This window comes from Cebus imitator, unplaced genomic scaffold, assembly GCF_001604975.1.
Source record: "Cebus imitator isolate Cc_AM_T3 unplaced genomic scaffold, Cebus_imitator-1.0 Scaffold105, whole genome shotgun sequence".
NCBI lineage: Eukaryota > Metazoa > Chordata > Mammalia > Primates > Cebidae > Cebus > Cebus imitator.
This window is the reverse complement of record NW_016107420.1, coordinates 5,778,132-5,804,278: the sequence shown is the minus strand read 5'-3', so window position 1 is coordinate 5,804,278 and position 26,147 is coordinate 5,778,132. Positions and strand designations below refer to the sequence as shown.

The following is a 26,147-nucleotide window of genomic DNA, read 5'->3' as shown; positions in this document are numbered from 1 at the left end:
AAAAAAAAAAAAAAAAAAGACTGCAGGGAGAAATGGGATGGAAAAAAGATGAACGTTGAGAGCTGGTCGCTGGGGCGCCACCAGGGACCCCTGGTTTCGGGGCAAGAGCTGGAGGTGTACGCAACTCGGGGGAGGTGTGTGTGTGTAGGGGCGGGCCGGGCCTTCTCAGGTGCGGCGGCCGAGGCGCGTGGGTCCAGGCGACGAGAAGGCTGGGCAAACTAACCCGGTGCCCAGAGGCCTCCCCGTCCGAAGGGGGTTGTGCTTGAGCTGCAGGGGGTCCTTCCCCTCCCCTTCCAACTCCTCACCCGGGCCGTAGAACTTGCTGCCTTTGGTCACGTCGAAGACTTTCCCATTGACCGCCAGCAGGATGCGCGGGTTGCGGGACCCGTCATACTGGCGCAGCTGCTCCAAGCTGAAGTCCCGCTTCTTCATGCGAGGCAGAGAGGCGGCGGGGCTCTCCTCGCCCGACCCGGCCCCGGCTCCCAGACCCCGCCGCCCCCAGCGCACCCACAGCCGGTAGGCCCCCAGCAGCACCAGCGCCACCAGCGCCACGTTCAGCAGCATCTCCCCGCCCCCCGTCAGAAGAGCCAACGCCGCCGCCGCCCAGCCGCCCCCTTCCGCTGCCGCTCCCGCGCCGCCCGGGCTCTCGCTGCTGCCGTCGCTGCTGCTCTCGCTGCCACTCCCCAGGGTGCCTAGCTTCACGTCCCCATCACCCGCCGCCATCACTGCCCGCCAGCGCCTTCCTCCTCCTCCCCGCCCCCTGCCCTCCCCAACCCCACGGCCGGCCCCGCCCATCTGGGGGGCCTCCCAGCCAATAACATGAGGAGGAGGGGCGGGGTCAGGTCGGATCCTGATTGGGTGTTGACGGGGTAACGTTGTCTTGGATCTCTCCGGTCCCCGCCTTCGGTCGCAGGCCGCGCTCGCGTGCAACGCCCCGCCTACCTCGCACCACACTTCCCTGCTCTCGCTCCAAGCCTCCCCTAGGTGAAATAGAAGAAGGGGCGGGTCTGAAGAAAAGCTGTGACGGCCGCGCGCGCACGCTCATGGGCGGGGCGAGGCCACAGCGCGTGCGCGAGCTCCTGAGCGCCACGCGCTCTCTTCTCCGTAACCCCTGCGGGAGGTACGCCCCGCCCAGTCTCCTGTGTCTGCGCGTGCGCCCGGAATCGGTTTCCTTCCCAGGCCTGATTTCGCGTGTGCAATCTCTTGCCGTCTTGCGCTGGCCCCTCCCGGGAGCTTCACGAGCGCCTTGGCGGGACGCCTGGCGAAGGGCGCGGGCGGGTGGTTTGTGGGAGGCTGGGGCACAGTTGAACTGCAAGGCGCAAACCGATGAGGGGTATCTGCTTTTCCCCAGTGCGCCGTCGCTCGTGTCGGGAAACCGGCAGCGTGGGCGGGCAGACCAGGAAACGGCGAGAAGTTTTGGCGACGAGCTGGAGTCTTCCTGGAACAGAGAGAAAGCGCGGAGCCCGCAGCGGGCTTCTCTGGCATTGGCAGTCTACGTGCTGCTCACGCTGGCTCGCTGCTCTTGTGGAATTTTAAAGGATTTAGACGAAGGGTCTCGTTATTTCTTGAATCATAATTTCTGCCGCCATAGGGAAGTGGACAGGTTGAGGTGGTCTTTCTATTTATCATTCACTCTTATTTTCAGCTTTTGTTTTATGTACTTGGGAAGGCTTTAACCTCTCACGTCTTTAAAATTCCGGTGTGAAAGTGACCCCTGAAGCCTCATGCACTCAACTCGTTTGACGTGTTCTCTCTTGCCCTTGTCTGTTGTCTTGAGTCTCATAGCATATGTTTGAAACTTTCACTGTCGGTTTTGGAGGAGCCACTGTGGATATTGACGGGGCAAGTGACAGGATCGTCAGTCTTGTAGAGAGATTATATAGGAACCAGGTGTCTGAAAGATTCGAGGCAGGGGAAAGAGTGGGAAAGCAATTCGTAGGCTAGGGTATTTGTGCGTGAGGTGACATGCAAAGCTAGTGGAGGCATTAGAGCAGGGGTTAGCAAACATTTTTTGTAAAGAGCCAGATTATATTTTAAGTCTGTCTAAACTACTCAACTCTACCTTGTAATAAGAAAGCATCCATAGACAATGAATGAGTGTGGCTGTGTTCCAATAAAACTTTATGGACGTTGAAATGTTAGTGTAATTTCAGGTATCATGAAATATTATTTTGATTTAAAAAATCATTTAAATATGTAAAAACTTTTTTTTTTTTTGGCCTTGGAGGTGTGCAAAAACAACTTGTAAGCCATATTGCTGAGCCCTGCATTAGAGGTACTTGAAGAGTGACACAATTGGTGATAAGTGACCATATATTCTATCCTTCAATATGGAACACTTTTGGAAGTAAACAGGGCATTAATAATTATAGCCAGAGAAGAGGAATTATTAAATCAATTTATATCAGGCAAACCTAAGTGAATGGTCCCTAAGGTTAAGGGTTAGGAGAAGTCAAAATTGCTTTAGGACTTGGTAACAGAAAATGGGAGGTGCCAGTGTTGGAAGTAGGAAGATAAAGAAGAAACTGGTTTTGAGGAGAAGATAGCTACAGCAGTCCCAAGAGCCATATACAATTGGGACAGCATTAATAGGAAGAAGGAAAGCACCCAGAACCAGGCCACTCCTTATATCTTATTGACCAGAACTGGGCTATTAGCTATCCCTAAAGCAGTAACAGACAAGGAGTATGGGACATCCATGATTACCTAGTGTTTATTTATCTGGCTTTTCCAGTTCTTATGCAGGACCGTGTTGGGCGTTGCTGGACATTCAGCATCTCTGGTTCCTTCCAACTAAATATCAGTAGCACACCTCAGGCAGTGTGACACCGTAAAGCAGCCCATTTCCTCTCCTCCCCCCAGAGGTGTGATGCTTGTTGAGAACCACTGGCTTAGGCTCTCAGGATTTACTTTGGGGCTGAATTATGTGTGTGTAGATTTCTTTTCCAATTGGTTTGGAGGGAAGAGAGGAATTGGACAGTATTAAAGTTATGTTGTCACGGAAGTGGGGTGGAGAATGTTAGCTAACCACCATTGGCTGCCACGGAAGTAAAAAGTTTTCCTTTATACCCTTGCTAAAATAAATCTCCCGACTTCTTCACAGTTGAAGGCTTCCCAAAACCGGAGCTTTTTTGGATTCTCATTGTAAGCCCCTTGAACTGGGCTAGTTGGGAGTTCTTATTTTCCACTCTAAGTAACAATCTCTTGTCCCAGTAGGATACTCCTGCTTTGAATACCTCAATAACTTTGCAATTGGTGACTTGTCATCAGTTTTCTCCTACTTCATTCCTATACAAAGGGACTAGACCTGTGTTCTGATTTCCCTTGCTCAGACACCAATCTCCAGGGGTGCTCTGTAATGTAAAGAGAACATTTCAGAAAGCTCAATTGGCACTCAAGGGCCTCCATAAGTCCCTGAATGGCTTCCCTGCCTTCCCCTTCTGCAGCAAACAATTCCTTGGATACTCTCTATTAAATGATACATTTCCCCTGATGATACCTAGTCCCTTGCCCCGTTTATGCTATGTGCATTTTCCACTCTAGGACTTGGCTCATGCTGTTTCCTCACTGAGAGTACCCTTCTCATTTCCAGCCACACAGTTTCCATTAACTTCCCATTCTTTCGCTTAATTCTACCTCCACCCAAGGCCTCTAACTGTATCAGCCCACATTAACCTGTCTTCTTTGAATTTCTATGTATTCCTTGCCTATGCCATCCATTTTGGCCTTTTATTTTATGTTCTTGACTTTTCTGTTACTGAAACTGTCCTTTGGATCCCAAGATTTCCCCTTATCCTCTGTGAAGGCTCTTTTTTTGGACTTCTTTCTACCCTCCTTTTTCTCTTTATATACCTACCTTGCCTAAAGGACATCTACAAGAATCCATCATCTAGATTATTTTCACCCTATTAGCGTTTTTTCCGACACTTCATCTATTTACTGATTTACCTGTAATCTCGCCTGACTTTTCTCTGGAAGATATTAGTACTAGCCACCAAATATTTTTGTTTCTTTTTCCACACACATAGTAGATTTAGATTTCCCTACTCCATTTACCTCACGAGGGCCAATAAAATGTGATTGGAAATGACTTGTGTCATTTCCAAACAAAAGCTTTAAGATCCTGTAAACATCCTGCTCTCTTTGTTTCTGCCACAGTGATTAAATATTTTAATTATCTATTGTCCCATGACAAAGCACCTTAAATCTTAATGGTTTAAAACAGTCACCAGTTTTAGGTTTTGTGGGTTGACTAGGCTCATGGGCAGTTGTCTGATCTTACTTAGGGTCTGTCTTGTGGTTCCAGCCCGGTATTGTCTGGGGCTAGCGTATTTGGAGACTCAGCTGGGTTGCTAGAATGGCTGAGCCTTTCTATTTACCAGAAAGGAGTCTCTGTTCCAAAGATTCCCTGATTCACATTGCTTCTTCAGTAGAGTAGCCTGACTTCTTGCATGGTGGCTTAGGATTCTCAAGTGCAGAAAAGCAAAAACTTCCAGGTTTTATAAGTCTTATGCCTGGAAATGACATATTGTATTGGTAAAAGTGGTCAAAGGGGCAGCTCAGTTTTAAGGGGAGAAGAAATAAACACTTTGATAGGGGCAGAGGAAGAGTGACAAAGAATCTGGCCATCTTTATTACAAAAATTTTTGTCAACCACAGAGTTCCAGGAAAATGTGGCCATCTTTATTACTCTAATGATGTTTCAAATTGTGTAGGCTTCTATCAGTCAGGGTCTCAGAGAAAGGAAAAAGTGGAAAAGAGCTCCCAGTTAACACACATAAATATATGAATAAGAAGCACATCTCTGCTATTCTAAGTCACTGAACTATTTGGAGTTGTTTGGTATCAACTTTTGCATACTAACATAAAAACTGGTACGGGAAATAGGGTGGTTTTATAACAAAAATCTAAAATATGAGTCACTGATGTATATAATAATTGTGTTAGAAATATTTGTGGTTGGTTGGTAGGCAGTGTCCAGCTCTGACTTACTTATACATTTCCCAGTGAATCTAGCTCAGAAGTTTACACCATGATATTCAATAAATAATTCTTAAATAAGAGAGATTGTTGTATTTTTTTTCTATTTCAGGGAATAGAGAATTTTTTTTTCCATATCACACATTTCTTGAAACGTAGAAGGGGTGCCATGAATCTGTTATTTGATGCTCTGTTCCAGTGCCACCAGTGAGTTTCCTGATGTGTAAGTTTGGCTCATGGGCAGCCCACCTTCTTACTTCCCCTTTCTCTCGGGAGCCATCCTGTTCATGGAAAGTGTGCTTTCTCCTCTGCTACCTCATACAAGTTTCATAGGAGTCTGCTCCTGCCAAGGGAGGCTTGGAGTAAGCTGAACAGCATCAGCTCCTTGGGGGAAGGGAAATTTCAGGTTTAGGAGCTAAGTTCACTTCCAGGGAGTGACAAAGCCTGTTGTTTGAACTTTAATTTACAGAGTAAAAGAGTTCAATGTTGGCTATTAATGATTTTGGACTTTAACATGAAGTTGATACTGATTACTTTGGGCCATAATTTAGAAGGACAGAGTGATTTAATCTCTAAACTTTTAATTTCTCTCTGGAAAATTAATATTGAGAGAGGGTCAAAATCAAATTGAGGATATCTTGTTGGTTCTTAAAGTATTTGATCATATTTTAGAAATTCTTATAACGCTGGACAAGCTGACAGGACATAGTTTGAGATGGCAGTAGAACACATTGTGACTTACAGCCTTGGGTACAGAATAGCATTGGAACTGATTTAACTGATATGTTGTTCTGACCCATTCAGGGCGTTTTGGGGGCAGAATCTACAGTTTACCAGTGGCCCCAGAATGTCCTACAAAAGAGGTGAAATCAGTATTGGAGAAGTGGTCTTATGAAGATGGGAGCAGGACTACTCCAATTGACTGCCGACTTCTCACCCAATGGAATAACCACATCCCAACCTGATCTCAGTGGATAAGCCCATAGGGTTAAGGTAATGGTTTTCATACTCTTGCTGACACACCCTGAAATAGTTTTTAAGTTGACATGTAAAATATTTTGACCTGAGTTGCAAAACATGTAATTTTTTATGTAATATAAATGTAAATATTTTAAAATAGTGTTATGCCACTTAAAATGCAATCTAAATGAGATCTAAATCCATACAAAAGGAATAATCACCATCATTTATTTTCACAGAAATTTTACATTATACCTTTTCCTATTTGAATTTATATTTTCATTCTACTTCCCTAACAGAATTTTAATATATTTTGTGCCCAAATGTATTTTATTGCTTACTCTATTATTCTTTCCACAATAAAAAGTTGTTTATAGTCTGGGTACAGCGGCTCACGCCTGTAATCCCAGCACTTTGGGAGGCCAAGGTGGGTGGATAACCTGAGGTCAGGAGTTCAAGACCAGCCTGACCAACATTGTGAAACTCCATCTCTACTAATAATACAAAAATTAGCTGGACATGGTGGTGCATGCCTGTAATCCCAGCTACTCGGGAGGCTGAGGCAGGAGTATTGCTTGAATCTGGGAAACGGTGGTTGCAGTGAGCTGAAATCATGCCATTGCACTCCAGCCTGGGTGACAAGAGTGAGACTCTGTCTCAAAAAAAAAAAAAAAGTTAATAATTAAAAAAAATTCCTTATGACTATAAGGTTCTAAGCGTCAAAAATTTCTTTTGAATTATCATTGCATTTATTGTTAGTACATAATGATCATACCTACATTATAAATTTTTACAAATAATTACTAAAGAGAACTAAAGTTTTACTGGAAGTATATCTCTTAACGAAGTGAATGGAGTGTGCTTCTCCTCAATTAGTTCATGTATTTATAGGTAAATGTAACTTTTTGCTAGGCAACAAAATGGGAAAATATGTTGGGAGATAATTAGGTGTAGGGCTTACAAAGGCGAATAAATGATTTCTGTTAAATGTGTTATTTATAATAGAAAACAATATATGTAATAAATCTAAGTCTATAACATAAATTGTAGGAATGAATAATGAGGTGAGAAATGTTTAACAAATAACACTGAGCAGACATATTTGGGTAAAAAAATGAATATAGATTTACTGTATTCAATAATCTTTTGGCAAAAAGTAATTAGAATATTTTCTCCTAAGGTCTGAATATCTGTTCAAGAAAATAAGAATCATTAACTTTTTAGTTATATATGTTCCTTTTTCATGTAACATTGATCTGTTGAAAGGAAATTTGGAATTTTTTTATATCCTTTTCCTTGAAATCATTTGGAATGTGCAACTGAGACACAGGAGAAGGAGATTTTGCATCAAGTGCTTTCATTACAGAGCAGGTGTACCTTATAGCTAATTGGTATTTCCCAGAATGATTTTCACAAATCTTGCATATCCTAATTCCCGGATGTATATGTGGAGCATGTAACCTGGCTCTGAGTTTGTTATCTGGATGAAATAGGGTACAACCTCCTTTAGTATTTTTCTTTGCTCTCTCAGCCACATTCTTTGACATCATCAGGAAATGGAAGAGGAAATGTCATTAGACAAAAATTAGCACAACCCCTGCCTTTGCCCCAGTGTGTCTACACTCAGAACACGTCAACACAGACCAAAATACCCAATTTCTAGCACCATGCTTTTCTCTTAACAGAAATATAGATAAGGAAAGTCAGGGAATCCTCATGTAGGTTTATTATACCCTTATTCAATCAAATATTGATTTCAAGACAGTATTTCGAAGTGTTCCTTTGTATAATGCTTTAGAATTTTTTTTGTACGTCAGAGCAATTTGGTATAGAAGGATCTGGGATGGGTAAGAAGATGCCTGTCTTTTATAAGTGTGAAAAAATGATTTTTTAAAATTTGTCACTGACTTGAAGCTTAAAAAATGATTTTTAAAGGGAGTTGTAAAAATAGAATTGATGTGACGTCTCAACCTCAGTTATGTTTCAGGCAGCTCAATTTTGGGAAAGAATAGGGGAAAGTTCAATAAATGGAATAGATTTCCTCAAAATTTTCTATGCTTGTATTCTCCTCAGAAAGTACTCATGGAATCCCAGGGTAGACGTGCGCCAGTTTGAAGACTTCTAAGTTAAGAGAATAAAATTGAGTGGGGAAATGTGATACAGTTACAGGGTTTCCTGTTAACACTCCTGGCCTCTTGGGTCACTCCTTCCTCTTCTCTATGAAGTAAGATACTTGATGGTGAGAAGCTCTGTGAGAAACCTTGGCCCCTTTCGCCAGTCTTACTCTTGGGCCAGGCTTCTCTCAGGAATCATGCCTTCTGGCCTGTTTCTTCGTGCTGTAGATTTTGCAGGGATGGGCCTATGTAGTGAGGGGAGGGGAGGATTGCAGTTGCCCTGCACTGCCAGCCAGCACCTCAGTGTAAGCCTGCCTCACTCATCCCACAGTTTGATGTTGGGAGGCCCATTGTTACCACACAGTCTCCAGCATCAGCTTTATCAGTAGGTGTGGTAGTTTTTAGCTGTCTAGTCTTTTGTGTTAGATTGAATTATGTACAAGTCTATGAAACATATACAAAATATTGACTAGCTTTACTTTGTTATGATTACTGAGTGAAAGTTCTCCAGTAGAACAACTGACATTTTGCAGCATGCAGGTGCAGGAATTTCTGATAAGAAGAAGTGAAAGATCATAACTTTGATTCTTTATTTTCTCTTCTCTCCAATATCCAATCCAGTCTCTCAGCTGGCTTATACCTTGGTGGGAAAGAGGAGTGTGGTTTATTCCCAAGCCCTAAATACTGTCAGTCCTTAACAGTACTGTGCATATTAACACAATAAATACTGTGAATTTTCCTAAGTTCTTTTTGGCCGTGAGGATATGTTCAATTCTGCTTTTCCCCTCTAATAATATTTTGTATACATTTTATAGATTTGTACATAGTAATAAGTGTATTTTCAAAATGTTATTTTCTAAGAGCCTATTACTGGGCAATATATATAAAGCATGGAAAGAATTAAGTTCAGGAGATAGAAAATTGCTCTACAGCCTTAAACATTTAGTTCTTTGAGATTCACTATTGCTAGAGTTTCACAGAAGATGAATGAACACATTAAGGGTTGATTCTAAGGAAGTCACTTGCCATTCTGTTTCTTCCTGTGCTGTAAGTGACCTGGCTTGCTAAGCCTTGGTTTAACATTAATAAAACAATGATATGAAACACAGCCATCATATGAGAAAATAAGACTAAAAAGCAAAATAAACAAGTGATTACTGTGATAGAAGCTCTGCGCCTATAGATCTCTAATAGTTCACAGAAATGGTGCTTATTAAAGGGGGTACAAATCAATGTTGTTTTATAAGTGCTTGAGTCTTTTGAAAACGAGCTGCTTTTCAGATTGCAAAAAAAACAAAAAACCTCAGAAGCTAAAAGCCTTACTTTAATGCAAAATAAACTGCTTTTGAATCCTCTATAATAAATTGGCACACATAATTCGAGTATTGTGATGCAGAAGCAGAAATTTTGACTAGCTTTACATTGTTGTGGTTACTGAATGAAAGATCTCCAGTAGAACAACTGACTTTTAGCAGCTTGCAGGTATAGAAATTTCTGATGAAACCAAGAGATCAAAACTTTGATTCTTCTTTTTCTCTTCTTTTCAATATCTAATCTATCAAGTTCCATTGGCACTCCAAGATATTATCCCAAATCTGACTGACCACCTACCATGTCTACAGCTACTATCCTTCGTGCAAGCCATCAGCAGCTCTCATCTGAACCATGACAACAGCTTCTTGATTGGCGTCTTGGTTTCCACTCTTGCCTTCTCAGAATTCATTCTCTGTTATTAGCCATTTAACAATATAAATCAGACTCTATCACTTCCCTTCCTGTATTTCACTGATATCTTTGGCTTGCAATTAGAATAAAATCCAAACTCCTTATCATGGCCTATATGATTTATTCTATACCTTCCCTTTGATTGCTCTCAAATCACCTTCCTTACTCATTATGATCCAGTCATACTGATTTTCTATCTTTGCTTGAATACTCCACCCTCATTCCTACCTTAGAGATTTTGCATTTGCTCTTCCTTCTAGGTCTGGAATTCTCTACCCCATTTATCATGGCTGACTTGTTCTCTTCACTCAAGTCTCAGCTCAAATATCCTCTCCTTTGAGAAGTCTTATCCTGACCACCTGTTTAAAGGGCTCTCATCTTCTCTCCTCCAACTTTAATTCTTCTCTATCCTGCTTAATTTTCTTCATACCATTTAGCACTACCTGAAATTATCTTATTTTTTACATGTTTATTGTCTGTCAGCCCCTAGTAGAGTGTGATTTCATGGTGGTAGAGCTTGTCTGTCTTGTTTACTGCTCTATCCTCAAAGCTTAGAACAAATGTTGGCATTTGGTGGGGATTACTAAATATTTGCTGAATAAATCAAGGTCCTGATGTACCCAGAAAAGGCCTTTCAAGGGGTTTTTATTATACAAATTTTTCATTGCTTAGAGTTGTGACCCTTTGTTTTGAATGCTAAGAAATCTGCTTTTGCCAGCACGTGGAAATTTTTTTTCTCCAGGAAAGAACTTTTGTGAACTGAGTTATAAGATTGACATGTAAAATCCCTATGCCAATTTATTAGTTTCTAGTGAGCAATATAACTGTCACATGGACTCAGGCTTGCACTGACATGATGTGTTGAAAAATTTCTGCCTATGGGCTGACATATATAGGACAGTGAATTAAATCAGAAAGTTTTTTGAAAAACATTGAATTCTAGAAAGGGAAATTAGCTCATATATTTAAAAGCATTCATTTATTTCACAAATATTTCAAGATGTCTGTCTTCTATGTTCTGTGCTAGGTATTGAGGAGTCAACAGGGAATCATATCAAGTACTGGTCCTTAAAGATTTGGAGTCTAGTTGGTGAGGCCGGCTGACAATTATAATTCAATTTATAAAACAATTTTTTAAGGGTAATTTTAGGGTGATATGGGAGAATCTAGATGGGGAACTGAGCCTTGGGGGACTGAAGTGAGCTCTGAGGAGTTAGTGCGCAGCATTAGGAGGAAGGGCACTGTGTGCAGAAGCTGGACCAGAACAGAGGTCTGGACCCGGAGAGGGCAGAATTTTCTAAGAAACACAGGTAGCTGAGCGTGGCGGCAGTGAAGAGCTGGAAGGTGAGGTGAGAAGGCTGCAGATAAGGCTCATGGACTTTATCCCTATGCAGAGTAAAGAGGAGCCACTGAAAGTTTTGTTTCAACAGAGAGGTGGAATCTGTTTTTCAGGTTGCCAGAGCACAGCTGATACTTTCCATTCCATCCTAAGAACCTTCCCCGAATATCTGGCTAAGATCTATGCTCTTTTCCTTGAACACATGACCCTTCCTTTATACATACTCTCCAGCCTTATATCCTACTGCTGTGCATCACATGCTCTATGCTCCAGATGCACCAAACTTCTCAGTTTCCAGATTCACTCCCTGTCTTTAATTATGCCTTTGTGTCCCCTGCACTTGTGAAGCATGCTCATCTACCCCACTTCCAAAAAATGTTTCTGAATCATTTTTCCCAAAGACAAAGGTAAGACATGTTCTTTGTAACAAGCTGAGGAACACAGAGATGTGGAAAAAAAAGTTAAAACTTTCTCCTTTCCTCTCACCACCAATGCTGCACACATACATATACAGAGTCCACTGTATAAAACAATTTTTTTAAAACCTAAATAGATTCATGCTATTTTGTGCTGTCTCTCCATCTCTCAACAAATCTCCTGGACATCACTAGCACCTGCTGGATGCCAGACCCTGTGCTTCACCTCATTTACCCTACAACTAGCATGGCACTATTGTCCCCAGTGGGTAGACAAGGAACTGACATGTGATGAGTTTGCCCAAAGTTGCACAACTAGTGATTGTGGGAGCAGCAACTTGAACTTGGGCAATCTGGCTTTTGAGTCCAAAGTGCTACCACTGCCTTTCACTATCTCCCAAATTAGTGCTATTTTTGTTCTTTTTAATAACGTCACAATATTCATATGGATGTCTGGAATTTATTCACTTATTTATCTTGTTGATGAATGTTGAGGTTGTTTTTTGCCACTGCATAAAATGCCTCAATATGCAGTTCTCCAAAGTGGGATTTGAGATCAAAGAACATACTTATTTTTATTAGGCATGGCCAAATTATATTCCAAGGATTATGTAGCCCAAGCAACATAGAGCTGTGTCTGTTTCCTTATATTCCTACCAGCCCTGGGTGATGCTGATACTTTTCTTTTTCTTTTTTTTTTTCCTGGCCATATGATTAGTAAAAGCAATACATCTCTATTTTGATTTGCATGTTTTCTGACTACAGGTGAGGTTGCGAATTTTTCTGCATGTTTTTGGGATGTTTGCATGTCCTGTTTCATGATTTGCCTATTAATTTCCTCTCCTGTCTATTTTTTCTGTTGGGTTGTTTGTCCTTGATCATTTTTGGTGGTGGATGTGGTATGTGTGTATGTGGAGGGATGCTTATAATATAATCAATAATATTAACCCTTTTTCTGACATGGTTTCAAGTATTTTCTCCTTGTCTATATTCATTCAGCTTTTGAATTTGTTATGCGATCTTTTACCTTATAGAAGTGTTTGCTTTTTATGTGGTCAAATTGGTTAGTCTTTTCCTTTTGGCTTTCCTCGAATTCACAGGTGTTAGGTATCTCTGTTTATTAAGGATTGGGATACTTGGCCAAGACTCTCCCTGGAGGTGCTTGATTAGCTTTGATAACTTATGTCTCAGACTCTTTTATCTTTGTTTCTACCTCCTAACTCATTCTGAGAGATCTTCTTTCTTGGAATTTGTTATTACATTCAACTAGACTAAAGCAAAGCCTGTCTGACCTGGGAGTCATTTGTCATTGTAAAAGTGTGTTTGTGTGTCTTTTCTCTGAGTCACTGTGTTTTAATTTTCTGTTTCTCTCTCCTTGTTTTAAGGAGTAATAATCATGCTCCTTCTATTTTGTTTTTGAGCTATCTTCAGCCTTTGAGTCCTTAAGTTTTTGGAGATAGTTGAGAAGGAATGCCCTTTATACAAGGCCTATGGATAGTGATGATGATTGGTTTTGAGGCTGTGGATTGAGAGTGAGCTCATCTCTGTCTTTGATTATAACTGTATAATCCTGGGAAGTTGTAATAGGCCTCTGGGCCCTTTTCCATAAAATAATAATACTGCTCTGAAGCTACTTTTCGACAGTGCAGAAGAGGACTCTAAAAGTTAATTTAGATGTTTCGTCCTTTTTGGTCACATTTCAAAAATATTTTAATTTTAAGACTTGTGCTCAAGCCTTCACAAATTACCTTGGTACCCCTTTTTTCATTCACTGTCAGCCCATAAAAGAAGGATAAAATTTGTTTGCCTTAATGACTGATATATTTTATAGAGTCTCTGGAATGAACTGCCAATTTCATTATTGAGAAGAGAAATATTTCAGCTCTCAGTGGAAGTTAAATTTGGGGTCATTTTACACAAACCATGGCTTTGGTCCAAGGAACTGAGATAGATCATGTGAGTTGGGGGTGGACAAGGGAAAGAGTCTGGCCTGCATTTTGGTAGACTTTTATAAACTTAAATCTTTATGTTTAATTAAGAAATAATAATTGTATATATTTTTGGAGTACAATATATATGCATTATGGCATGATTATACCAAGTGAATTAACCTATCCCTAACGTCACATACTTACCATTGTTTTCTATTGAGAACATTTGAAATCTATTCTTTTGACAAATTTGAAATATAAAATACATTGCTATGACTATGGTTAATAATACATAATAATAATGCTCTTGTATGATAAATTTAAAAAATTTTTCCTCTTGTCTAACCTTGTATATCTTTTGTCCAACATCTCCTCAACCACTCCCTAGACTCCCTGCCTCTGGTAACCACCATTCTACTCTCTACTTTTATAAGTTGAGCTTTTTAATATTCCACATACAAGTAAGATTATTCAGTATTTGTCTTTCTATGTCTGGCTTATTTCACCTATCATAATGTCCTCCAAGTTCATCCTTTTTGTCTCAAATGGTACAATTTTCTTTTTAAAGGCCGAATAATGTTTCATTCTGTATATATCCCGTATATTCTTTTGGATTTGTCCACTTTCTTTTGTCCATTGATGGACACTTAGGTTGATTTCATAACTTGGCTATTGCGAACACTGCAGCAGTGAACATGGGAGTGCAGATATCTCTTTGACATACTGATTTCAATTCTTGTGGATATATGCCTAGAAGTGGAATTGTAGGATCATATGGTAATTCTGTATTTAGTTTTTTGAGGAACCTCCATATTGTTCTCCATAATGGCTGCACTTAGTGGATTTCAGAATGCACACAGAATTTATTCCAGGTTCATTAACAGGCTCATAGAAAATAAAGCGAGAAGGGACCTAAAGTTATCACCCAGGTGTCCCCCATGCCCTCAGGATGGTGAATGATGAAATCAACTAGTGAAGGCAGTTTGTTGAATTGCTCAGTTAATAATACTCTTGGATGGTTAGCTAATATTTGGGGATTTGGGGGTAAGTACTAGGATTGAGAAGCTAATTGGAGAAGTGGATCTCAGGAGGACTCATGGTTGACTCAATGATCTGGTTCTTTCTTTGCCTCCCACATCCATGAGATTCGAGGCAGCATGGCCCTGCCTCTTAGCTCTGGATCTATTAGATAAGAGGAAGATGACTATACCAACTCCTTGCTTAAAAGTCTTTGTCTCTCTTCCTCAGGTCTTGAAAGTTTTAGACTGTATGCAGAAATTAAAATCAATTAGTATATTTAAATGCTATGTGCAAGACATTGTATGGGATGGGTTGTGTGTTTGTGTGTGTGTGTGTGTGTGTGTGTGTGTGTGTGTGTGAGAAAGAGAGAGGAGAGAGAGAGAAGGAGAACAGAGTACTGTATTAGGTAAGGCAGAGTTCTTGCTTCCAAGGAGCAGAGGTTGCTAACTCAAATGCCTAGGAGGCCAGGCAGATTCAGTCACATGGCTTTGCATGTGTAAGAAAAACAACAGAGTAAGCCAGATAAATGACATCAGATTCTTACTTGTGTCAATGACAATAGGAGGTGGTGGGGGCTATGGCAAATGGGAGTTGCACACCTTATGTAAAGGGAGCAGTCCATACATAGATCTGGCATAGTGGTTCTCCAAGTATGGGTCACCTGGACCCACAGTATCAGAATCACCTGGAAACCTGTTAGAAATGGAAGATTTTCAGCTCCATCCCAGCCCACTGAGTCAGAAACTCTAAAAGTGGGGGTCTTACAGTCTCTGCTTTAATACACTTTGGCGATTTGAAAACCACTATTGTAGCATAGTGTTGCCTTGTAGCAATTTAGATCCAGTGTTGCTAGATCTTTTGATTTTTCAAGAGAAGCTATAAAGCTAAATTCTTACGGAAATCTACTGATTTTTAAATATATGTTGAAGTTGTACAGGACATATGTAATTTTGGGGAGCATAAAGGATGGGAAGAGGTACCTTGTGCAGGCCAAACTACAGGCTAAAGAAAGCACATCTGTTAGCCTTCTGGCCTGCAGGTCTCCAGTATCAACTTAGAATAATCAAATATCTGCTTCATTGTTGGACTAGAGCAATGATTTTCAGAGAAAGAGACAGAGAGAAAGAGAGAGAACAGAGGGAGAGAGGAGAGGGAGAGTAGACTGAGAGAGTAGACTGTAAGTTAAAAGGGGGCTTGTAAAGGCTGCACGGAATCTGATCCTTCCAGAGCATCCCTCAGGTATGTTAATAAGGAAGAAAAGAAGCCCCTGCTACAGCTCTTGAGCACTGTGGATTATAAACTGTGTTCACATCTGTTCTTTCATCAGATGCTCATAACGTTGTGCAACAGGTGTGAAAGACGTAGTCTCCATTTACAGCTGTTGAAATAGGCTGAGAGAGGGCAAGTGTTTTGCCTAAGTTCACACAGCTTGTGAGGCTTAAATCTGAGATTAGATACCTAATTCTATACTTTCTAAACTAGAGTTGCCTTCTCAAATGTAGTTATGTGTGTTTGTGTATCCAAACACCACTAATTCCTGAAAGGATCTGGTGTGGCTCACTGGTGACTGGTTTCTGCCCTGTTCCTTATGACAGTCTCAGCAGGTCCCCTCTTGGGTGATATGCTGCCTCAAGCCCCAGATCTTCTTCCTTTTTTCTTCTGTGAACTCCTCAATACCAGTTGCCCCTCTTGGAACCTTTCTCCCATACCACCTCTGCTCCTGGACTCTGACTACTCGGGATCCCAGGTTTCCCTGTTCTGGCCTGTCTTGCCACCCACTGAGCCTCACAGGGACACTCTGGTTCTAGAGCTGTCCCATGTATGGGTGATATGTGACCCAGGCATCAGCCATCTGCAACTAGACTGAGTGCCCTGACTCATTTTCCATAGGCTGCTGAGCTATCATCAGAGTAGTTGCTTTCTGACATGTGGCAAATTTGGGTAATAAATGATGTATGTTATTAGGAGAAATAGAATATAGGATTCTTCAAGTATTTTACCTCATTTAGCTTAAAGTGCAACAAACACATATCCAGATAGCACTACCAGAAAAATTTTAGTAGTTTGAAATGTCTGGGGCTTGTTAAATATGATTTTGATGAATTCTGCAATGTGCTGGGTATGGGGTGAGCATTGTGACAGTTTTAGATACAGTCTTTTGGAGGTGCTGTTTCTTCCATGTCTGTAAAATACTAAGTGCTGGGGAGGGATGATGGGGGAGAACTGATGGTTGCTGAGTATCCAGGTGTTTACAACAGGACCCTGAGTGTGCAGCGAATCAGAAACTGTTCAGTCTTCTCTTTCCTCATCCTTACCCGAAACCATCCCTGTGAACTATCTGTGTGTTGAGTTGGGTGCTGCTAGGGGTGGGAGAGAGAGATGTAGTGACTATGGGAGAGGTCTAGGATGCAGAAATGTCTTGGTACAGCACTGCTGTGGATATTGGTAGGAGGAAATAGAGAAGGTGCCTTTTGCAAGGACCTCACGTTGCCCAGGGTTGGCTTCTATTACAGTTTTTTTTTTTTTTTTAATCAGGGAATAACAGATCACCAGTGGGAAGGGTGTGTTTCAGCCTTATCTTAGATGCTTCCTTACTTTATTTGACTTAATTCAGAAACTATGCAATAGTTTTGTGTGTGACTTATGCCATTTCCTTTCCATGTAATGAGTTTTATTTAAAGACCTCATAGCCTTTTTTTTTTTTTTTTTTTTTTTTTTTCCTATGGTAAGAGTCATCAAATGAGAATAGTAAACAGTTTTGGGGCGTTTTTACTTGACAAAACTGTTCTCTTGAGCCAGACCTCTTTCTTTCTCTCTCTGAAATACTTAGTAACAGGAGAACCAGACTTTTATAGGAGAAATGTGAATTTTCGTGCATTGTCACAAAGTGGTTAATAAATAATTTAAAAACAGAAATTATTTAAATTATTTTTAAATAAATTAAAATAAATAATAAGAAATATTGAAATATTGGACTCTAACTTTGTTCAGCAGAAATTCTGAGTACCAAGGATTTCTCAGCTTATTTGAAAATATGTAGGAAGATATTTAAAATTTCCCTCATTGACCACATAGAATGTCATTTCTCTACTTCAACATCAGAGCTGCTGGGTACAAAGTGAAGGCTGAAGGTAGCCTGAAATAATAATAATAACAGCTTATTTATATTGTTTTATACCAAACCTGTTCAGATACATTTGTGTGTATGCATTGTATGTGTACATGTATTATCTATATCTATATATACATACACACATACACATATATACATGCCACATGTATATATGAATATACGTACCACATATATATGGATATACATGTATATACACAACACACACTGGGATATACACTACACATGTATATATATGGATCTACATGTACACACACATATATAAATACACCTTTAATCCTCATGATATATGGATCAGGTAATATTGTCACCATTTTACACACGAGGAAACTGAGGCATAATGACATTAAGCAACTCTTCTAAGCTTACACAACTAGAAACTGATCATTTGCATCCAGGAAGTCTATACCATATCAGTTCCCTTGACATACTATTGCAGGACTGAGGCTGGTTCTGTTGTGTGGGACATTGCTGCTATCACTCACCAATCTGCCTAGACCACAGTAGCTGACATTTACTGAGCACTTACAATGTGCCAGGTAATATGGAAAGTACTTTATATATATCATCTTACCGAATCCTCCCAACAGCCTTATGAAGTAGGGGCTATTTTACCTCTGTTTTACATTTTGAGGAAACTGAGACCTGAAGAAGTTAAATGCTAGAAGTTACCTGCTCAAGATAAATGCTAGTAGGTATAGGCCCAAGATTTACCACTATGCTCTTCTGCTCTCTTGCTCAGGAGCTGGGCTTCTAACTTTGTGCTCCTAGTAAGGACTCTGCTAGTGTACATTTTCTCTATATCATGACTTTTGCTAGTAGCCTTCTGAAGTCAGGAGTTAAGGGTGCTTTCAAGAGGAGAAAGCATTGATTACTAAATGGGAGCTCTCAAATATTCATTATGGTTGGTTACATTTTGGCCTTCACTCTTAGTCAACAATTACCATTTGATTCCACTTTATTTAATATATGACATTTATTTTTCTTTTATTTATTCATTTGGCCACTGTTGATTACTTGAATATTTTAGCTGCCTACTGTAGTCAAAGAGCTCTAGCAGAATTACTTGAAAATAGAATCAATTCATCTAAATTAACCATCAATATTATGTTGTAAAAGGGATAATTGTAGTAATGCCAATTATATAAAATGAAAGTATAAACATATAATAATAGATTCAACATGAGAATAATAGATATTTAATTCTGGCATCTTCTCTAGATGTCTCTGGTTTCAACACTCTGTAAGCTCCTACTCTCTATTAGCCACTCTGGGAGGTGCTGGGATTATAAAGATAAATAAGCCATGAACCTTGTCTTCAAGGGATATGCAGTCCCTGTTGGGAGACAATTGATAAAGAGCTATGAGAACACTAAGGGCAGATGTAACCCAGAGCAGAGGAGGTGGGATGGAGATGCTGGTCAGGAAGGCTACTTGGAGGAGGTGATCCCAGAGCATTTAGTATATCACACTGGTGGGAGGAGGAAGGCTTGGTAGCTCAGCACACACACTCTGGAGTCAGGGGTGTTCAAATCCTGGCTCTCCTGCTTGCAGCTGAGTTTGTTTACCCTGGTGTTGCAGTTTCTCAGCTCCATTATACCCCCTCTTTTTTTTCTTTTGAGATGAAGTTTTGCCTTTGTTACCCAGGCTGGAGTGCAGTGGTGTGATCTCGGCTCACTGCAGCCTCCGCCTCCTGGGTTCAAGTGATTCTCCTGTCTCAGCCTCCAAAGTAGCTGGGGTTACAGGTGCTTGCCACCTGTAATTTTTGCCACCTGTAAATCACCTGGCTGATTTTTGTATTTTTAGTAGAGACAGGGTTTTACCATGTTGGCCAGATTGGTCTTGAACTCCTGACCTCAGGTGATCAGCCCACCTCAGCCTCCCAAAGTGCTGGGATTACAGGCATGAGCCACCGGACCTGGCCCATTATACTCTTATGGAACCACTGTTGTATATGCAATCTGTTCTTTACCAAGAACATTATGTTACAGCACACAACTGTAGAAGGAAATACAACCAGGGGAAAGGGTATTTGGGCTAAGGTGTCATGATGTCATGGAAGAATTTTACCCGTTGATGTTCAGAGCCTCTCATGAAAAACTGAAGGATATATTCTACATGAGTGTTTGGAGCAATCTGATGGACTCTTGGGAAAGTAAATTATAAAATTAAAACATATTTTGGGCCGGGCGCGGTGACTCAAGCCTGTAATCCCAGCACTTTGGGAGGCCGAGGCGGGTGGATCACGAGGTCAAGAGATCGAGACCATCCTGGTCAACATGGTAAAACCCCGTCTCTACGAAAAATACAAAAAATTAGCTGGGCATGGTGGTGCGTGCCTGTAATCCCAGCTACTCAGGAGGCTGAGGCAGGAGAATTGCCTGAACCCAGGAGGCGGAGGTTGCGGTGAGCCGAGATCGCGCCATTGCACTCCAGCCTGGGTAACAAGAGTGAAACTCCGTCTCAAAAAAAAAAAAACAAAAACAAACAAAAAAAACATATTTTGTTATTACTTTTTTCAGTAAAGTGTAAAGTGTCAAACTGGTCATCCTCAACATGAAAGAGAATGCTAAACTTTAAGCCAAAATATAAAAAGAGGGATTTCTGGTTGTTTTTGATTTAATTTTTTGGTGAAAATATTAGTTAGAAATTTGTCATTTAAGATCCCTGCCATTCTTTGGAAAGTCAAGTGAGAAAAGAAAGAAAAAGTCATCTGAACATTAGTCTGAATTCCAAACCTCATCATAAACTGGGAGAAAGGTGAAAGTTCTGCTTTTCCCGTTGGCCTGGACTCGAACATCTGCCTTTCTCTTGCAGTTATATCTCCATTAGCAAATGCTCTGGAAGCAAAGATACTTTAGTCAGCTGTGGTCAAACACGAAAATGCTCATGAGGTATGAAAAGCAGGATAGCCTGAGCTCAACCAGGAATGCCTGAGAACAGCCTTAGTCTGTCTGTCTGCCTGGGTGCCTGACTGCCTGCACTCAGCTACAGAGCCTTGGGGCTGCAGGTCCTTGTGGTTTCTCTTGGGGGCTTTTATCTTTTCCTTTTCCCTCGCTTAGCCAGGATTCCCCTCACCATCACCGAGTTGGTCTTAGCCCCTCCCTCTGATATCAGCCATTCCCATTCCACTTTCAGGAGCCTGGCATCTCTTTGTGATCATCCTCTCAGTCCCACCATTAGGCACTTGCTCGACCCTCTCCCTCTATCAAAGCATGAAAGGACCATGAGGCCCAGATGCAATGGTTCCAATGTACATTTCTATTTCCTCCAGAGAGCCTTTCTCTCCTGGAGTGCCTGGGACTAACCACAATGCCTTTTCTGGAGGCTTCAGCCCCAGCCTCAGGCAGTGAAAAAGCACAGCCTACCTGTACCTAGGAAATTCCTGGGCTGCTGGCCTCTTCCACCCTGTTCTTATTTCCTAACCCTCTCAACCCTAACTTCTCCCTTCTCTTTACCTCAGAGGCTTCTGTGGCATATTTTAAGTTTTCCAGAATGCCCAGTGCCATTTTAGTTAACATTGAACTGTGGTTTCGTACTGTATGAAGTGCTTTTTCCAAAATTGGGACATGATTCTCAATGCCTCTCATATTGTTTCCATGTTTGAAAATGAAGTTTATGACAGAGGAATATATGGATGGAATAGAATATCTTCATGAATAGAAGCATTAGTAAACTGGCTCCGTTGTCATTAAGAAATACTTTCATTTGCTTTTTGACAAAATAGTCATGAGTGAATAGCAAGTGATATATTAACAACTGCTGATTTCTTATTTATTACACTCATTCATGTTAAAATAATAATGTAGAAAATAAATATAGAAAAACTTCACTTATAATCCTATTGCTCTATATAATTACTGTTTTTATTTTCCTATGTTTTCTTTCAGGCCTAGGCCATGTATTAGGAAGTTGCTGAATGGCACTCCTAATACAGCTCCTTGGTAAAGGAATTCTTGTGAAAAGTTGTGTTCCATTTGTGTGTTGTACTTCAAACTAGCTGTGGGCACTATCAACATTTTAACTTGCTGTGTTAACCAGTGTTAGTTTATTATCTCGGAACTCTGGCTGCACCATTACAGTATCAACATTCATTTATTTTTGGCAGTGGCGGGGCCATGACTTTACCACGAGCATATCAAGGAATATCACAATAAGCTGCATGACACTAGATCTTTTTTTTTCTTGAGACAGAGTCTTGCTCTGTCGTCTAGGCTGGAGTGCAGTGGCGTGATCTTGGCTCACTGCAACCTCTGCCTTCCAGGTTCAAGCGGTTCTTCTGCCTCAGCCTCCTGAGTAGTTGGGATTACAGGTGTGTGCCACCACATCTGGCTTTTTATTGTTGTTGTTGTATTTTTAGTAGAGATGGGGTTTAGCCATGTTGGCCAGGCTGGTCTTGAACTCCTGGCCTCAAGTGATCTGCCCGCCTCAGCCTCAAAAAGTCCTTGGATTACAGGCATGAGCCACCATGCCTGGCCAACACTAGATCTTAATTGCATATTTCCAAAAGGTTAGTGAGTTTATGGATATTAATAGGCCTTCATATTATAAGAGCTGAATTCCCTCTTTATCGGGGATTCTTATATTCTGTTGACATCATGGAAAGTTCTCAGCTCAAAACAGGCAATGGATTGGACCTAAAGTTATACTCTATCCTCTGAACAAGGTAGTAATGCTACTTCCAAGCTCAGGAGAGAAATGACTCCCTCTGGCCTCTCTGCCTTTCTAGTTTTCTTCCTGAAATTATAGATGTCTTATCTTGGTATTTACAGCATTTTCCGGATTACAAAAATAATCTGAAGTGCTGGTGAAAACCACAATTTCCTGGGCCCTTTCTCGACCTATTAATCAGAATTCTGAGGAATGTCTTGGTTTAAACAGGTACCTTGGGTGATTTTTACAGTCTAGGCAGATTTGAAAACAGTTGTTTATTTGAAGGCAGTCCATAGCTACCAGCTCACACATGTGCATAGCACACTTTTGAGGAAAGGTGGCCAGCCATTCTATCCTCAGGAGACAACAGTTGTGTAGGCCTTGGCCTTATTCTACCCTAAATACGGCATGGCCATGGCTATATAAACATAGGACAGGGCGGCAGGCCAATGTGGGAAGATAGTCTCTATCAGTGTCATTATACATAATACTGTCACAGCCTTCACTTTGTAATTGGGAATTCTGTTCCTTATGTGAATTATAATTTGTACATCATGATGATGATGTATGTGTGCGTGTATAATTTTTGTTATGCTTTTTTTCTTTTTTGTTTACACACCCTCCTTTGGGAAAAAGTTAAACTTTTCTTCATGTGATCACTGGGTTTTAAATTCAGTTTACCAAAAAACTGCTCTCTATCAGTCACTATGGTACTAATTTGAAAGATAAGCAGATTTTATGCAACTCTAGGTCATGGCCAAGATCTGGAGTGATATTTCCTGAAGTAGACTAGTCCCATAGTTGTGAAATAATGGGGTTTGTTTTGGATGTATGCTTCCTCGCTGGATTCCCTACTCGCCCAGATTGACCTGGGTCCTCCTGCTCTCCACCAGCAGCCCACCCTCTTTATTTACCTCTCCACCCTTCCCAGTAGGGCCCCATTCTCCCAAATCACCCTTTCTTCCCTCATAAGTTAGTCTCTTGAGTCAAAAGATAAAATAAGAACAATAAACCCAACTCTCCTTCTCTAGATTTGATGCTCTTAGCTGGTAGAAAAGGATGGATGAAACAAAACTCATGCCATAGTGGGAATGACTGATGGATCTTACTGCATTAGCAAATGGTCCCAAGGACATTTACATCTTAAGACATGTTTGTTAAACTAAAGGAATAAGTCTCAAATATAGCACATCAGACAGTTTTAAAGGAGAGTGAGGTGAAACATGGGGCAGAGGGATCTTTAAATCACACAGGGGCCATAGTTCACTGCTCCCCAAGGCCAGCTGTTGCTCTTGGAAATGTGTTGATGGTGCATTCAGCCAAGAAGGCCAGGGAAACACTTGGGTCTGGTTAAAGGGCAAGCTCCGGCCTTTCACCCTGCCCTTCGCCTCTCTCATCTCCAACAGGGCACTGCATGGGTGTGCTCTCTGCACTGTGGGTTGTTATGGGAGCAAACAGATCATCTGCCAGAGCAGGGGCCACCCCAGCAGAGGGAGCGTCTGTCCCCGAGCAGTGCAGAAACGGTGCAGATCTGGAGTCGAGGTCCTTGACTTTTCATTATTGAAGGCTGACTTGTGGACTAAGTGGCTGTCAGGTATAGCCCTTTCACGTAGGCAGAATCAAGAACCTTTGGCACAGGCTCTTATCACTGTGTGTAAAGGTAAAAGATTGATTAGGCTCAAGTGGAAGAAAACGTGGTACTTTATTCTTTTTCAGTTGAAAGTTTAGTCTCTGTGTCTTTCTGTGTCAAGAAAATAGTAAAACACAAATTAACCAGGCAAGTTTTTTCCCCTCCTTGATTAAAGGATTCTGGTTTTTTTTTTTTTTTTTTTTTTTTAAAAGTTTTGCTTTTTTTTTTTTTTTTTTTTTTTTTGTTTTNTTTTTTTTTTTAAAAGTTTTGCTTTTTTTTTTTTTTTTTTTTTTTTTGTTTTTTTTTCTTTTTTTTTTTTATTTTTTTTGTTTTTTTTTTTTTTTTTTTTGAGACAAAGTCTCGCTCTGTTACCTAGGCTGGAGTGCAGTGGTGTGACCTTGGCTTACTGCAACCTCCGCCTCTCAGGTTCAAGCGATTCTCCTGCCTCAGCCTCCTTGATTAAAGGATTTTTAATTAAGAAAGGAAAATCTATTATAGAATAAGTGCTAAATGAAAATAAAGCAAGCACATTGAACCCTCATTCATAAGTTAGAAACAAAGCTCAGCTATTCATCACAGTGTTTAGCCATGTTATGCTCTCAGTGTCCTTGGGTCCCTAGGTATCAGACTGCTTAATGATTTTCAGTGGTGGGACAAAACTATGGAGACAGGGCTGGACATGGCTTTCTTGAATTTTATTATTCATCCCTCACCCACCCACTAAATATTTCGCATTATAAATAAAAATTTGAAATATAGTAATATAACTTGATGAGCCTGACTTTCCTCATCTGCAAGGTGTGTATCAGATGATATCAAAGAACACTTTGGTCTCAAAATCAATGACTATTCCAAGAGAAGAGATCTGTTTTCCTGAGTGCATTTATATTTCATGTTGTTCTTTGAGTAAGTTTCTTGATTTAGGATATGTGTTTAAATTACTTATTCTTCAAATGAATTGGAAGAAGTAAGTATAGATATTTTATTATAAAATTGCTAAAAGTTTATCAGTAATAACTGATACTTACTGGGTGCCAAGCTCTGTTCTGTTTTATATGTACCATATCTAATTGGCACAACAGCCTCCTGAGTGGTTGCCATTTTTGTTGTTTTTAGTTTGGGAACTAAAGCATAGGGAGTTTGGATGACTTCAGGGTTCTACACTGGTTGATGGTTTTACTAGGTTCTGGATCTGGGCAGAATTACTCCTCAGTCTTTATGACTAAAGAGTTGCAGAGGCTAAAGCTAAGGCTAAGAGCCACAGAGCCATAATGCCTCTCCAGCAATAACAAAAAAAACCTAGAAGAATATACTGCAAGCAGGTAAAACAGGTTTCCTCTAGGATTACGGGAAGGGGGCCAGGGAAAACTTTGGCCTTATCTATATCATTTGAATTTCTTTTAATGATTATACTGTATTCATGTGTTACTTAATAGAATATATTAGACTATAGAATAATATAATAGAAACTTCTAAAGTTAAAATTGCCAAAGTCCTAAATCAGAGTAATAATTCCCGTAAAATCATTGCTACTTAAAAAAATTTGTCAGTGAGACTCTTGAAGCTGGTAGGGAACTAGAAAACCATTTATCATAATCTCCTTGTTTTTCAGATGAGGAAACTGAGGTTACATGATTTGTTTAAACTCACAGAACTAGTTAGTGATAGAACAGTTCTGCTGCTGCCCAACTTTGTGTGCTTCTACTGCACTTTTTAAGATATACCTTCGAGCAAGACTTAAAGATCTTAAGTGAAAAGTCTGAGAGTTTCAGTAAAGGCATGTATGCATATAACCAACTCTAGAGCCAATATACAGATCATTTCCATTGCTCCTGAGTGTTCTCTTGTGCTAGGCATCTCTGAAAACTTTGCCCTGCTCATTAATATGGTAAGAATTCAAGTGCTTACATTTCCTATGTATTCATACATTTTATAGTTCCCAACAGAGACACCTTAGTCTGTCTGTGTATTGTCTTAAAGACAGAAACAGGGTTTTCACAAAGTCCCATGCTCTTCTTCTTATCCTTTACAAACCAGTTCCTAATTACTGAAATTGCTAATTGCTGTTCCTTGTTTACAAACATTAACTCAAGTTGGTCTTTAGCCTGTCATAATTATCATTACATATAAAATTATTCTTTAGTCATTGAATGCTCAAAGCTCCCCAGACACATTTGTAATCAGAGTACATGTCCTTTTTTTTTTTTTTTTTTTTTTTTTTTTTTTTTTTTTTTTTTTTTTTTTTTTTT

The 26,147-nt window shown here is 40.4% G+C and overlaps 1 protein-coding gene and 1 long non-coding RNA gene across 4 annotated transcripts in view; one reads left to right on the top strand and one right to left on the bottom strand.

The window, feature by feature from the left end:
* The window catches only part of PGRMC2 (progesterone receptor membrane component 2), a 23,281-nt gene extending 21,580 nt beyond the window's left edge, over positions 1-1,701 (bottom strand). Inside the window, exon 1 of the mRNA XM_017537655.2 lies at positions 306-1,701. Within this exon, the coding sequence (XP_017393144.1) occupies positions 306-795 (490 nt within the window). The 5' untranslated portion in view covers positions 796-1,701. The remainder of the gene's footprint in view (positions 1-305) is intronic.
* LOC108310597 overlaps positions 1,626-26,147 on the top strand; it is a 91,474-nt gene continuing 66,952 nt past the window's right edge. For 2 of the 3 annotated variants that reach the window (XR_005201714.1, XR_005201715.1), the window contains exons 1-2: positions 1,626-5,203; positions 5,785-5,973. This is a non-coding gene — a long non-coding RNA (uncharacterized LOC108310597). Of the gene's footprint in view, positions 5,204-5,784; positions 5,974-15,812; positions 15,907-26,147 lie in introns of those variants that run through there. The other variant, XR_005201716.1, reaches the window with a different exon arrangement.